The sequence below is a fragment of the Panthera onca genome, chromosome C1 (assembly GCF_046562875.1).
Source record: "Panthera onca isolate mPanOnc1 chromosome C1, mPanOnc1 haplotype 2, whole genome shotgun sequence".
Lineage (NCBI taxonomy): Eukaryota > Metazoa > Chordata > Mammalia > Carnivora > Felidae > Panthera > Panthera onca.
This window is the reverse complement of record NC_138346.1, coordinates 21,094,597-21,109,218: the sequence shown is the minus strand read 5'-3', so window position 1 is coordinate 21,109,218 and position 14,622 is coordinate 21,094,597. Positions and strand designations below refer to the sequence as shown.

Sequence of the window (14,622 nt, the reverse complement as noted above, 5' to 3'; positions counted from 1 at the left end):
ACGTGACCACGTGGCACACAGAACCAACAACCTTAGAATTTCCAGTACTACTGGGTAGAAATGAAATACACCCAGTTTCTTATTTGGTTCCCTTTACCAGGTTCCTGAAGACAGTTAGCCCCTTGGTGGGTTACTGTGACTCCCAAGGTGCCCGTGAGAAGGGAAAGGACGAAGAGCAACAGAAGATCCGCAGACAGGAGTTACTCTTCTAATTAGATTTTTCAAAGGACAATGATAAGAGGGAAGGCCATCTCGAAAGCCTCAACCCATAGGACAGCAGGCTGTGATGAGTAGATTGCTGATAATTCCTCCACCAGTGACGTCTAGGTCTATCGTCTTTGGTGTTTAACTTGTCTCTCTCCCACCCCCAGAATTATCTGTTTTGTTTGTACCCCTGGTTTATTCTTTTTCTGTTTCTCTCTTAAATAAAGGAGCTTTTTTTTTCTTCCATCTTAATTTTAAAATTGGGTGAGGCTAAATTCTCTCAAAAAGCAAAACCATTGAAATTAATTTCCTTTCGTTTCTTGTAGGTCCCAAGTAATTTTTCCCACTTGGGGTAATGGCTCTGACTGGAAGGAGAGATTTCCCTGTCCGTTATATAGGGGTCTGGAACCAGCACACTTGGAAGGAAAGTAAAGACCCCTAAATACAAGCTTTAATTGAAAGAGTCAGAGTAATAGTCACTCTTAGGAACGGTTTAGACTCTGAACTTGGCAGAGGTTGATAAACTTTTTTTGTAAAGGGCCAGATAGTAAATATTTTAGGCTTTGTGGGCTATATGGTCTCCCATCTACTTGATTTTGTCATTGTGGCAAGCAGGCAGACAGTTGTCATGTCTATGTTCCAGTAACACTTTATCTACAAAAGCAGACAGGCTGGTTTGGCCCGCAGGTCTAAGCTTGCCAACCTACTTTAGAGGTGCTCTCAGGTCACCTCCAAACCAAGGAACTTGGTTGTCTGCTTCACCATTGACATCACTGCTGTAAAGCTCACCTCTCTCAAGGGGAGATCGGTATTCTGTCTTATGGAAAGGGTCTCAAGTGTGCAGGGCCATTTGTATTTTTATAAGTTGGTGGACTCAGCGTGACTCTGCCCTTTGTCATTGCTATTGTTGTTGTTTATAAATAGCCCTACTGTCCTCCTGATCTTTCTTGGAAACACCTAACAGCTTCTCTGCACAGAGCACAGTGCTTCCTTGCCTATCAACAGCAGATAACTTAGAGTTCTCAATTTCTCAAACATCAAAACCCAAATAAAACAAGAAGAGGGGTGCCTGGGTGGCTCAGTCAGTTAAGCATCCGACTCTTGATTTCGACTTAGGTCATGATCTCACAGTTCATGAGTTTGAGCCTTGCGTCAGGCTCTGCCCTAACAGAGCGGAGCCTACTTGGAATTCTCTCTGTCTCTCTGTCTCTGTCTCTGTCTCTCTGCCCATCCCCTGCTCTCGCACTTTCTCTCTCTAGATAAATAAATAAACTTAAAAAAAAAAGAAGAGAATGGAAATGACAAGATTTATTCATTCTATATCTTGCTTTTTCATGGGTCTTTCTGGGCTGATTTTTAAGAATGTGGGTCCTTATTTGAGTGGGAATACTGAGAGAATTGTTTTAAATTACTTTAGGTTAAAAAAAAAAAAAAAAAAAGGAGAGTCACAGAAACATTTGCAATTCTTCCGAGTATCTGTGTAGTGTAGAAAATCAATTTGGCATTAGTGACTGCCCTCTTATTTGCAGAAATTAAGGGATAGAGAGGGAAAACCAGTTCTCTAGCCTTATGGACTTGCTCAGGATGTGACCGTCATCCCGCGGGTTTCTCTCCGGTTATGTTTTTGAGAAAACGGCATGTGCCAGAATTCCAGCCACCGAGCTCTGTATTTTGAAGCGCCCTCCCTGTCCTTAGCTCTCATGGGCATTAGCGCTTCCATTCATACCCTTCTGTGCTCCTTTCTAGTTGCACAAGTGCGCTGCCTTCCACAAGTTCAGCTGGATCCTCTGCCCAAGACGCTCACCCTGGCTTTCGCTTCACAGCTGGAGAAGACGTCTCCATGTGTCCCAGAAACCATCCCTGAGGCAGACCTTTCTGGAGTGGACTCCAAGCTCGTGTCCAGTCTGCTGCCCTTCCAGAGAGTGGGAGTCAAGTAGGTTCTTGGTCTTCGTCTTGCTTGGACTCCATCACTTAGTACAAATGGGGTTCAGATGCTTCTTCTCTTAGAAACACTCATCTTTCATGGACATCTAGGAGCAGCTAGGCATTAACCAGCCAGGTGTGCGGTCAGCAAAGCCTGATTATAACCATTGATTGCAAATTCTGTGAGTTGATCAGGACTCTGGATCGCAGGTGTGCAGATACCCAACGAGGAGAGAGATTTCTCAGTGCGTGGAGTAGACAACCAAGGGTCTCCAAAGATCCCATCACACCTCCCTGTCTCACTCTCGGCTCGGCTCTCTCCTCAGTTTGCTTTGTTCTCAGCCAGGTGCTCCTCGGGTGTGGCCGCCAGGGCTGCCTCGCACTTCTGGCTTGCACCCGTCAGCTCAGCGACCCAGCGGAAGCACCTCTTTTCTGGTGGGCCTGACACTGAAGGGCCTGAAATCCGGTGCTGATGCCAGAACCAGTCACTGTGCCCTGGGGGCTGGGGAGTCTTGTTGGTGAGAATGGATGACAGGCCCTGGAGCCAGCTGGTAGGGCCTGCCCCACCTGAGTTACTTGGATTGAGCGGAAGGTGGTTTTCCAAAAGAAAGTCAGGGTGTTCTTATTATAGACAGAAAAAAAAGATAAGCCCACATCGTGACCTGTCCTGTGTTCTAGAGCTGCTTGGGAGGACCAAGTGGCAGGTTTGAACTTGCCTTCTAGTGAAGAGAATGGAGGTCATAGAGAGGAAAAAGGCAGTCCTCATGGCCATCCAGAAGACAGCAGGAGCTACCTCTGCCATTCGGTGGTGTGGCTGGGGATATAGCCCCGTGCAGAGGAAGAGAGGAAATCGTGGCGCTGGCAAACAGGACGGCCTGTCCACACACAGTCCACTCGTGAGGTTTTGGCAAACGCGTGGCCACTGTTTCTGATGGGATTTTGTTCTGTGATTTGGGCCCAGTCCCGCCTCCCTGCATTCCCACGGCCCCAGCTCTACTCACACCCTTTCCCTCGTTTTTCCCTCCAGTTCCATCTGTCACGGATAACACGCTCTGCACAGCTCCGTCTTGCTTGAGAGCCTGCCCACCCCCACCCCTGGGCAGCATCTGTCTTCAGTATCCCAGTTCTCCTGGGCTCCGTTAGAGATCGGGGCCTACGTGGCACCTGCCGGCCCGGCCAGTTAACCTCGTCACCGCCGAGGGGTGTGACGCGCCTGAACGGGAGCCTGGCCGGCAGCTTCCACCTTTTTCACTATGGCTCTGACACTGCTAAACCGAAAGGCTAATGAAACTGCTAAAGCTGCACTTGCAGCCTTTCTTCAGAGCTCCTCAGTTAAATCCAGATTTTAACTTGCATTCTCTAAAGAGGAGGAATTTGGTGTTGAGGGAGCAGGGCTGTCGGTTCCATGTTGTTTTGTAAGAACTACAGTGAGAGCGCCCTTAAACGTATGGAGCAAAGTCTCCTAGGTAGGTACCAGCTTCCTCTAATATCTGAATGGTCCCTTTTAACAGATGAGGGAGTTGAGACCCAGCAAGTCATGTGCCCGAGGTCACTCAGCTTCCAAGAGTGGACTCGGGGCTGACACGCATGTTTTGTGACGATGTCGTGGCATGTTTTCTGTTAGACTGCGCTCCTGTTGTGGCCGCAACACAAGGCCCTCCGTGCTTTGTTGCTCACCTGCCCCTGTCCGCCCTGGCCATCAGTTGTGTAAATCAAAAAGTAAGGGAGAAAATGAGTCTTTTCACACTTACCTCCCCACCTGGTCCGTGGGGAGAGTTGATCCTGGAAACAGGCTAGAAGATTTCTCTAAGGCCAGTGTGCCAAGGAGAGGCTGGGTCTGTTGGACAAGTGAGGCGGCAGTGTGCTGGGCTCCCTTCCTTGTCACTGAAGGCGTATGGTGGTCACGGCCCTGGGGATGAAGGGGGGGTACACACACACACACACACACACACACACACACACACACACCCCGGCTGGGCCGCTGTGGCCTCTGGGCGATGAGGACAGTGCTGTCACATGCCATGAGTAGCCTGCCCACCTCACCCCCTGTGGATGCGCTGCTTGCTTCTCTGCCTTTGCTGAGCACTGGCTTCCCCAGGGCACCAACGCTACTTTCTGGCAACTCAAAAGGCCCCTTGCCAGCCATACCCGCTGCTGACCACGGGGGCTACGCGCTGCCTTGGCTGTGAGAAGGAAAGAAAAAGAGCTAGTTGATGGGCTTATTATCAGGTTTCTGAGCAAAAAAAAAAAATGATCAGTTTTCCAGGAATTCACAGGAAAGAGGGCTGCTGTTTGGAGCAGGAGACCAGACATCTGGCACTTGGGATCCGTTTTGCTTTTCACTGATTCATCTTGTGAGCCGAGCAAGTCATTTTTCTTCTGTTCGTCTTGATTATTTTTCCCTTTTTGAGGAGTAGCAGTTACAAGAGAAACACTTCCTCAGCACTTAGGATGGATGGTGCCAGGCACTGTTTTCAGTGCTTTAGACAGTAGCTCTGTCAAAGCCCGGCAACGGCCTCTGGGGTGGGTCCTTTCATGCCCGTCTCACGGCTGAGGCGTGAGGAGATTGGGTAACTGGCGTGAGGGTACCCAGCTGCGAAGCGGTGGAACCGGGCGGCCCCCCAGGCCAGTCTGGCCCCCCGGACGCTGGAACACGCCCCGATGCACGCAGCGTTAGCAGGGGTTGTCACGCTGGAGGGCGGAGGGGCTGCGGCGGCTCCTGGTGGACAAGCTGCTGAGGCTGCTGCTCCCTGATAGACACCCCGGCTCCATCCTCCCCACGGCCTGTCCTCCTCTTCTCCAGTGTCCTGTCTCTGCCGGCTCCTTCCCTTTGCCCCTGTGCATAAACGTCCTCTCTGACCTTGAGAAAGCCTAATTTCAATGCCATCGTCTCTTCTTCCTTTCCCTTCTAGGCAGACCTTTCACGTGAGAGGCGTCCCTCCTGGCCCCTCTTTAGGGGCTGGTTCCCAGGATCCTTCTGGCCACTCCCCCAGGTCTCGCCTGCACTGGGCTGAGGGGCCGCCTGTCCTGGAAATTTTCTTCCTTGGCTTCCATGATGCGCTTATCCTCTAGAGCCCCTCCCTGCCTTTTGACCCCCATTTCACATTTTCCCTATTTTGAGTCTTCACTGTTATCATTGATTATACTGTCCCCTAATTGGCTCCCGCCTTCCCTGTCCAGGGAGCAGGTCTGTAGCGAGCAGGGCCCGTGTTCCCTCGTGCGGTGGCCCACACCGGGCGGTGCACATCCAATTACGTGGTTAGCTAACAGCCCTGACACTAACAGTGACACTAACAGTGCCACGCCACTGTCCTTCCCGCATCTGCTTTCAGTTTTGCCATAGCGAAAAGAGGCCGCCTGCTGCTTGCTGACGACATGGGCCTGGGGAAGACCATCCAAGCCATCTGTATCGCGGCCTTTTATCGGAAGGAGTGGCCGCTCCTGGTGGTGGTGCCGTCTTCGGTGCGCTTCACGTGGGAGCAGGTCAGTTCCCTTTGTGTTGTGATTCTAACACCGAAGCGTCCTCGGTGTTAAAGCAGTCGAGTGACAGTTGGGGACAGGGCCCGGGAGCTTTCAAGATCCTGTCTCAGCTGAGGGAGGAAGGGAGAGGAGATGGCCTTCTGAGGCCAGGCTTATGATTTTTCTGAATGAGAATCAGGTTGTACCTTTCCAAAGCTAGCCAAGGAGCCGTGAGCTCAGACGTGGACGCGTTGCCTCAGTCTGGCAGCAGACTCTTCCCCAGTACGTCCTGTGCCCCTGCCGGTAACACCTTTCACCTGCACCACACTTCAGCTCAAAATGGTTACCTCCTCATCCCGAGGCAGCCGTGTGCAGTGGACGCAGTAGATGTCAACCCCGTTTACGGATGACAAAACTGAATCTCAGTGAGGTGAAGCAGCGTGCTCACTGGTGATGGGAGCATTACAGGACCTTGAAGCCGCGTCTCCTGAGGTCAGAGTTCTTGCACCCTGCCGAAGGTGATGTGAGCAGGATGTCCGTGTCGACCAGGTACCATTATGGCCGAGGGAGCCGACACGAGCTCGTCTTCCATAAATCTAGGGATCCGAGTGCTTCCAGTAAAGGAATAAACACCCAGACAAGCAAACTTGGTGGAGAATGAAGAGCTCATTGACCATCAGTGGCTTTTCCCAGCTCTCTGCTACTCATGGCAGCTGTCAGCCTCGTCACACGCCGGCTTCTGACTCAGCCCCACTGTGAGCCACTTGTGGAGAAGAGGCGACTCTGCCCGTAGCGCTCAGCCCGGTGCACAGACGTGCCCTTCCAGCTGAAGAGAAAGCAAAACTTTAAAAATGTGCATCGAAACAATACCTTTTTATCCCTGTCCCTATGACCTGAATCTGCCGCTGCCTCTAGAAACTAACAATTCAGCACGTATTTATTTGGTGCGTGTTAGATTCCCACAGCACCCTCAGAAATGCTGAAAGAAAGAACCAGGTGGTCACTTGGTTGTGAGCAGAAGCGAAAGTAGACAAAGAAGCAGCACTTGCCATCACAGCAGTGTCAGCCCCGGATGCCAGGGGAGCTCCCAGACACCAGCCGCTGACACGGAGGCTGCTGGGGGCCTCCCATTGGTTGCAGGCAGTGGCTTTGGCCAGAGATGGCAAGATTTCTGGAGAGAGCAGGTGACAAGTATTTTTGTCATTATCGGTGTCTTTGGTATATACCAGCATCTGGTAAGACTTCCTTTACAAAATTCCTCATTGAAAGAGTCACATTCTTTCCCTGCAGAAACCTGCCATCTAGTTAGAGGTTGAAGGGATGGAATCCGCAGACCGCATAGTGACTGCCAATGATATTTGCATACTAAGGAAGGCAGTGTCCCGTTAGTAGAAAGTGAAGGAGCGGACGGTTAAGAGGGCAGCGGAGGTGTTTGCTGTTCATGGGCCCAAGGGTGCCAGCAAATGCAGAAGGGTGTGGAGAGAAAGGCACTGAGTTTGTTTCTCGGGAGCGTTAACATTGTCCCTTGAGGGGGTGCTGTTGATGGGTCGGCTGGGGCCTCAGCTGACGGCTGCCGGCCGGGTCTCCCAGGCTCCATTCTCCCCTCTCATCCCCAGGCCTTCCTTCGGTGGCTGCCGTCTCTGAGCCCAGACCACATCAATGTCGTGGTGACCGGCAAGGACCGCCTGACAGCTGGCTTGGTCAACATTGTCAGCTTTGACCTTCTGAGCAAGTTAGAAAAACAGCTAAAAACCCCTTTTAAAGTTGTCATCATCGTAAGTGACTTGGCAAAGTCTTTAAGTACTTTCTCTCTGGGGAAACTTTCTCTTAAAAGCTCCAAGAACTTTGATGCCTGTGTTCTACGGGAGCCTCCCTCTGTTTCTAAGAGAATAGAAATCACTGTCTTTATTTTGTGGGAAACTGACATTTTATTCATCTCAAATAGCAGTCCTCAACCCTAGCTGCATATTAGAATCTCCTGGGGCGCTTTTTGAAAAGTGTCATTTACTAGGCCTGAACTGGGGGTTTGCAGCCCATCTCTCCAACACGAAGTCATGGACAGGGGCTGCTGGTGCGGACAACAAGGGCGTGTACCTTCATGTGGCGGCCTCTTGTCCGGGTGGCTTAGGCACACGGTCCAAACAGCTAATAAGGTTTTTTCCAGCCAGTATAAAGACCCTCCCTCCCCCACCTCAAAAAGTACAGCTGACCCTTGAACCACATGGGTTTGAATGCATGGACCCACTTATGGGCACATTTTTTTTGAAAAGTTCAGTCCAGTACTGTAAACGTCTTTTTTCTTCCTTGTGATTTCCTTAATACTTTTTCTCTGGATTACTTTGTTGTAAGAATTTATCATATAATCCTGTACCATACTAAGTATGTGCTAATCGACTGTATGTTACCGGTAAGGCTTCTGGATGAGTAAAGGTTTGGGGGAGTCCAAAGTAAACACTGACTTTTGACTTTACAAGGCGGGGGGCGGGAGGGGGCGGGGGCGGTTAGTGCCCCTAATCCCTGTGTTGTTCGAGGGCCACCTATACTTTTTCCTCAGGTTTGTTGTTTTTTGAGTAGGCTTTACTCAAGTTCTGTGCACAGATGTGACAGCACATCTTTCAGTCACTGGCTTTCCTTGTTTACATGCTTCACGTACTCCGTAAGGAAAGTCTAGAGAGACCTGGTGCCGGCTACCTGTCAGAACCCCGTGTGTTCACATGGCTCACAACTAAAGATTATGAAAAGGTGTGCAGTCCCCATCCCCCATCCAGGTAGCCACTAACAGACATGCAGGGCCGAAGACCGCAGCAGATGGTTTTCAATGGAAGCTTACCCTTGTTTATCCTCTTGGTGAAAGAGGGACACCCAGTGCCTCCAGACCATATGAAAGAGTCTTCTTTATTCAAACGTGTGAATTTTAAAGCCAGTGGTATTTTCCTTCTCTTAAACATAGAATTCTCTGACAGTGGCTTCCCAAATTTTGATGCTCAAAATGTGTAGTGCATATCTCATCTAGAAGGAGAGAAAGGGATGAGTTTTTAGGAGGCCCAGAAAAGTCAGCAAATCGCAGTAGAGCCTGTGGGTTTCTCGACATGGGGCTGGCTGTCATGGGAGGCTCGTTCATCCGCGTGTCCAGCCAACAGCTGAGCACGAGCTCCATGGCCCGCACGGTGCTGTGCCCTGGGGGTGTGGAGGGAGGAGAGTCAGCCCCATTCTCTAAGATACCATAGTCCAGTAGGACAGACAGACACATACGCACACGGATCATTATAGTACATTTTAGTGCTTTCATAGATGTGTGAGCCAAGTATTGTGGGAACTCAGAGAAGAGAAGAAGAAGGCATAGTTGCTGACCTCGGGCATCTATTATCATGATTTGGGCGTGAGAACCATACTATGGCCTTAGCTCAAGCAAACTTAAATGGTTATATCTTTTTGTAAAAGTTTATTTATTTCGAGGCAGAACAAGACAGTGTGCAATCAGGGGGGGACAGAGGGGGAGAGAGAAGCTGTCAGCACAGAGCCTGACATGGGGCTCGATCTCACAAACCGTGAGATCATGACCTGAGCTGATCAAGAGTTGGATGCTTAACCCACTGAGCCACCCAAGTGCCCCAAATGTTTATATCTTCTCATAGCTGTCAGGGCAATGAGTCTTCGAGGGAGTCCTTTCTGGTTTGGCACAAATTTAGGTGTGGCTTTGAAAAAATGGTAGCATACCTGTAAAATGAAAACATGAAAAGAAGAATCCTAGGATGATGGTGACGGTTCTACAATGTGTAGGAAGAATAATGCCTTCATCTCCTGCGGGTTACCCTGTGTCAGGTACTTTATGTGTAACTGCCGATCTTCCCAGTGGCTCCTAAGGCAGATGTTCTCTCCATTTCAGCCCTAATGGAACCGACAGTGAAAGTGGTTACATGATTTGCCCACAGGCATGAAGCCAGCAAGATGGGGTGTCATTGATCAAAGCTGGACTGCATCTGGCTTTAGAATTCATGTTTTTCTGCTTCTGGCTCAACACTTAGCCTGCCATATGGTTTTTGGCAAGCCACTTACCACCAGTGTTGGTTTGTCTTCAGTTATTTAAGAGCCCTGTCTTCTGATTTCAGAGAAATGTTGTAAGAGGGAATAAAGTGTCAACTCTAAGATGTTACACTTCTTCGGAGAGTTCAGATAGAAGCCATTCCTTAGGGTTAGAGTGGTGGTACATGTTAGCCCACTGCTTAAAGGGTCTTTTCCTTCCCTGTCCTCTGTACTTTCTGCTGTTTCTCTCTATAAATCCCTTTTTCTTGGCTGTCATATGCATTCGTCATCACACCATATGAATATTACAGCCCAGCTTTCTGGGAACAGATACTGTGACATTTGTGGGTTCACCTTATACTCCCCTCCACTGTGCTTTTGAGGTCCATTTCGGTTTATCATAGCTGAAATGGAACAGGAGGTTTCTCACATCACCTCTAAGGATAGAACCAGGATCCCCCCCCGTGTCCCCATCATAGTGTGGCCAACAACCACCGAGTGCTTACTAAGTTAGCTGGCAGGACTGTTCTGTGTGTCAGCTCATTAAGACTTACAGCAACCTGATAAGTTAGGTAGTGGTATTTTACCCATTTTATTGATAGAGAAACTGTAGAGAGGTCTGTTGGTTGCTCAGGTACATAGCGAGTGATTTGAGTATGCACCAAAATAGAAACTTCCCCTCAAAATACTAAGAATGTATTAATTACAAATTTGGGTTTAGAAAATATGACAGGGACTCATGATCGGTTATGGTTGAACAAGAAACCGCTAGGGGAGGCATCCTCAGTGCAACGCCATGCCAGGTCAAGCTTAACGCAAGCCCTGTCTCCATCCGCTCAGGATTTGGCTGTTTCTTTTCAGGATGAATCTCACTTCCTCAAGAACATTAAGACAGCCCGCTGTCGCGCAGCTATGCCCATCCTCAAGGTGAGTCCTGCTGAGAATAGACTTGAGGCTGGAGCCCACCCAGCGCAGAGGTCCTGCTGTATCTTGCTCAGGCTTGCAGGGGGGTCCAAGGAGAGCAGGGGCTGTAAGTCCAGGGCCAGGGGCTCTGGGCCGTGGACGTGACTTACGTTGACCGGAGCTATCACCGTGTAGGGCTTCAGTGCCAGACTTGGTGTTCTTCCTGACGTCCTGCTAAGGAACTGGCGCCTGGCGCAGTCACCTCTGTCTCTCAGAGATGAAGTCCTGTTGAAGGTCACAGGCTGGATGGGGACTGCATTTTGGGTGCTCCTCGGGCTCCCGGACGAGGCAGAGGGGAGCTGCCAGCATCGTGTCCTCTGAACAGCTCAGGAGAAGCTTCCTGTCTTCTAAGCCACTTGTGGGGGCCTGGCTCTCATGGTGCTAGGAACCAAGGGAGAGGAGTCATACAGACTTGGAACCGGGCCATCAGGGATCAGCAGGAAGCATTGGCAAACCCGAGTCATGCCCAGAAGCTGGTGCTCTTTCCTGGGGTCACCCTAAGCCTTTTTTGTTAGCGAGACGGGCAGCCATGCACACCCCTTTCTGTGGCCTACACGGGGGCGTGAGTGCTTTGGCTGGTTGAGCCTTGGCTTCAGAGCAGGTGGGGGTGTGGATTTAGTGGAGCTTCGGGTCTTTACCTGGATGTGTTCTATTCTGACATGAATTCAACCTGTGCCACGTTTCACCTGGCACACACTTCCATGTCTGTGGTTTGTGTCCAGACTCTCCTGACCCCAGACGGTGGCAAGGCCCCCAAATTTCCTTCCTTCTTTTTGTGGGGAGCTTTTTCTTAATATTGGGGGACAATACCACAATTAGGAAGGTAGCTTTTTCCTCTCCTAAGGTAGAAATCTCTCACAGATGACTTTGGGAGAATCTACTTTGGTTTATGTAGACTGAGCAGACAAAAGTACATGTTTATCTTGTGCTTTATTAAAGCAGCCTTGGTGTTGTGCCAGCACTTTAAACCTGCAGCTTTCATTGCTTAAAAGAAGCTTTAAGTTGTACCTAAACTAGGGAAAACAAATATGCTAAGTGTTGCTGGGGCTTATTAACATTTGAAAATTCACTTAATTTTTTCAACTCCCCCTGAAGCACAGCCGTCTACTCATTTCAAGTTTTATTTTGCTTTCTTTTGTTTTAGGAATAACAAGTAATATGATACATCTTCCAAAGCAGGATTATGTCATATGCTCCAAACTTAAAATAAAAGTCCTTTAATTAAAAACCTTGATCCTCTGCTCATGTAACCTGTAAATATTTATGGACACACTTAAATGAAACTTTTTTCCCAGAGTGGTGACCCTTCTTTTAGGAGGCTTTAATATGTTCTCTTTTGCAAAATGTTACCAGATCTTCGTACTGTGGTTCCAGTATTATAGTCATACCTAAAAGTAAATGTGTACCCTTGATTGTTTAGGCCAAAGAAATGGCACAGTAGATCGGGTATATCATTAAAGGTATAGTTGGGGAGCTTCTGAGCAGCCATCTTGTTAATGCAGTCATTGCCCGGCCGGGAAAGCTGGACTGCATCCTTGTTTCCGAAATATATGCTTCTGAGCCAGACCTTTTAAAGCAGCATTTATATCTTTAATATCGTGGGTATATTTCAATTGATATATTTGAGACAAATGTTTTAGCAGTTAACTAGCATAGATTACTCTGCACTTGCTGTACAACTTGGATGTGTTAACACTTTAAGACAGGACCCACGAACATAGCCTGCTGTTTATGAAGGTGTCCTGAATCCACTCTCGTACATAACATTGAGTTCACAGGGTTCCGGACCTGTGAGTGGAGGTGGGGCTGAGGCATTCTGCCTCAAACCTTTCATCTCTCCGCTGTGTTTTCGTCTAGATCAGAGTTTCTCAGCCTTGGCACCATTGACACTGCGGGCTGGATCGTTCTTTGTTGTGCAGGGCTGTCCTGTGTGCTGTAGGAAGTGTAGCACCATCCCCGGCCTCCACCCACTAAGTGTCAGTAGTACCCCCCAGTGGTGACAACCAAAATTGTCTCCAGATATTGCCAAATGTGCTCTGGGGGGCAAATCACTCCTCCCCATCTCTGTTGAGAACCACTGATCTAGGTACTCCAAGGAGATGAATCTAAGTACTTTTGGAACAAGAGGAGAGTTGGGAGAAGTAAAATATGCCCTTGAAAAGCCATGTCAGGGGCTAATCTGGTACCACTTGGTTGTTCCTCCAACTTGTGCACCTCCTAGAACTATATTCTGATGATTTCAAGACATGTTCAGCAAATGTGCATGGTGGGGTGATTAGGTTATGCCATCCAGTGTGTGAGATGGCCAGGCCAGATCACATCCTGGAAATGCAGGTTTCATAAATGGTGACGGCAGACACAGGGCACGTGTGGTTGAGGTTGTAGGAAACTGGTGTCGTCCCCTGGGAAGTGTGACGTCTTTCTTCTCCTACAGCACTATTTGTTTGGGCTACTAAAGAAAGGTATTCTGTTTTTATGTATACATGCATGAAAGTAGGCAAGACAGAAAGCTATGAAGAACAAAATTCAGATCCCCTTTATTCCTTCCAATGGAGAAAACCACCAGTAACAGCTTGGTTATTTTTCCAACATGGCAGTTGGAGAGCAGGGTCATCATTTTTAATGGCTCTAGAGCATCATGTTGTGTGGACGCGTCCCGTAATTTAACCCTTAGTGTTGGATGTTGTTTTGCTCTTATGAATAATTTTGCAAGCGAGCACCATCCGCGTCTTTCCAGCTTGCACACCTCGACCCCATTAGGACAGATGTCTACACGCAGAATTGCTGGGTCAGAATTTCACCTTTTGATAGATGCCTCTGATGTCCCATGTGGCCAAGCATGACTGTCTCTACTCCCACTCAGCCTGAACCGCACAGTCTTTCCCACAAGACTCTGGCCCTCATGGTTGTCAGTCTCTTTCTTTTGTGCAACGAGGTACGTGTTTGAGTCTTCCTTAGTGGTGTTTGGTTTATAGTGCTTCTTACTGTCAAACCAGTGTTAGGTGATTTCAGTAGAGAGAAAAAGCCCTCAGAATCCCCACCGTCCTTTCCTAATAAATACCTGTGTTTCTTTTTGTGTGAATAGAGCCTCTTTTACAAATCACTGTTGATTGGTTAGATGAAATGAGAGTAGTGGTCTAAAATGGATGAGCCTTTTCTTTTTCCATCCTCATTAAGTGTGTGTAAATAGATGATATATTCAGAAGGATGTAAAGTGAAAAACGACTCTGTCCCCCCTCTGGGCCCCTGACCCCTTGATCTGTGTCTGCAAAGGCAGCCCAGGTTACCAGATTCTCACGTTTACTTCTAAAATGTAGTCTATGCCCGGTGAGTATGTGCATCCGGGTTTTCTTCATTCCTTCTTAGAGTGTTCTACAACCACTCCTTTGCCCCTGCCTTTTTTCTCTTAATAGTGTACCTCAGAAACTGTCCCGCCTCATTTCAGATGACACAAGCTCATTGTTACAAATACTGTTTTTGGTTGTACGACTCTTCCATAATACATGTCATCTGTTCCGTTTTGATGGGGTTGTAGCCAGGCTTTGGCCATCTTTTCATACGATATACAAGCAGGTGGTAGAAAACCCAGTCCCGCCACATCGACAAGAGACAGCTCTTCGCCCCTCTCAGCCCGAAGGGAGAGTGGTGTCCGTTGGAAGGTGTGCTGTCCCAGTTGACGAGGCTGCAGGAGGAGTCCCTTGTGGTCCTGCTGTTCTGGTATGAATTCTCTCAATTGCAGCACAGAATCAGAAATGAAATTATTGGAATCTAGTACTTAAGGTAAAATAGACTTTTTTCCGGAGGAAAAAAACATGCTTAGTATTTAATTTGAGCATGTGTGTTATATTAGTGATACCTATACCCAGGCATGCCTTGAAGGTCAAAACCACAGAACTTTAATTAGCTATAATTATAACGTTTAATGTTTTCTTGTACATTTTGGTGTTTTTGAACTGCTGTAGTCATGTTCTTCCTTGTTTCTGTTCTTACCTCAGAATGAGTTGCCTTTTACATGGCATCAGAATTTTATTAATATCGAAGCAGTGATGC

General features: G+C 48.5%; 1 protein-coding gene across 5 annotated transcripts in view; it reads left to right on the top strand.

Annotated features, from left to right (window-relative positions):
• Positions 1–14,622, top strand: part of SMARCAL1 (SNF2 related chromatin remodeling annealing helicase 1) — a 53,548-nt gene that overhangs the window by 12,845 nt on the left and 26,081 nt on the right. For all 5 annotated transcript variants that reach the window (XM_060623505.3, XM_060623506.3, XM_060623504.3 and 2 more), the window contains exons 7-10: positions 1,951–2,137; positions 5,460–5,610; positions 7,203–7,361; positions 10,471–10,536. In XM_060623505.3, the coding sequence (XP_060479488.2) occupies positions 1,951–2,137; positions 5,460–5,610; positions 7,203–7,361; positions 10,471–10,536 (563 nt within the window). The remainder of the gene's footprint in view (positions 1–1,950; positions 2,138–5,459; positions 5,611–7,202; positions 7,362–10,470; positions 10,537–14,622) is intronic.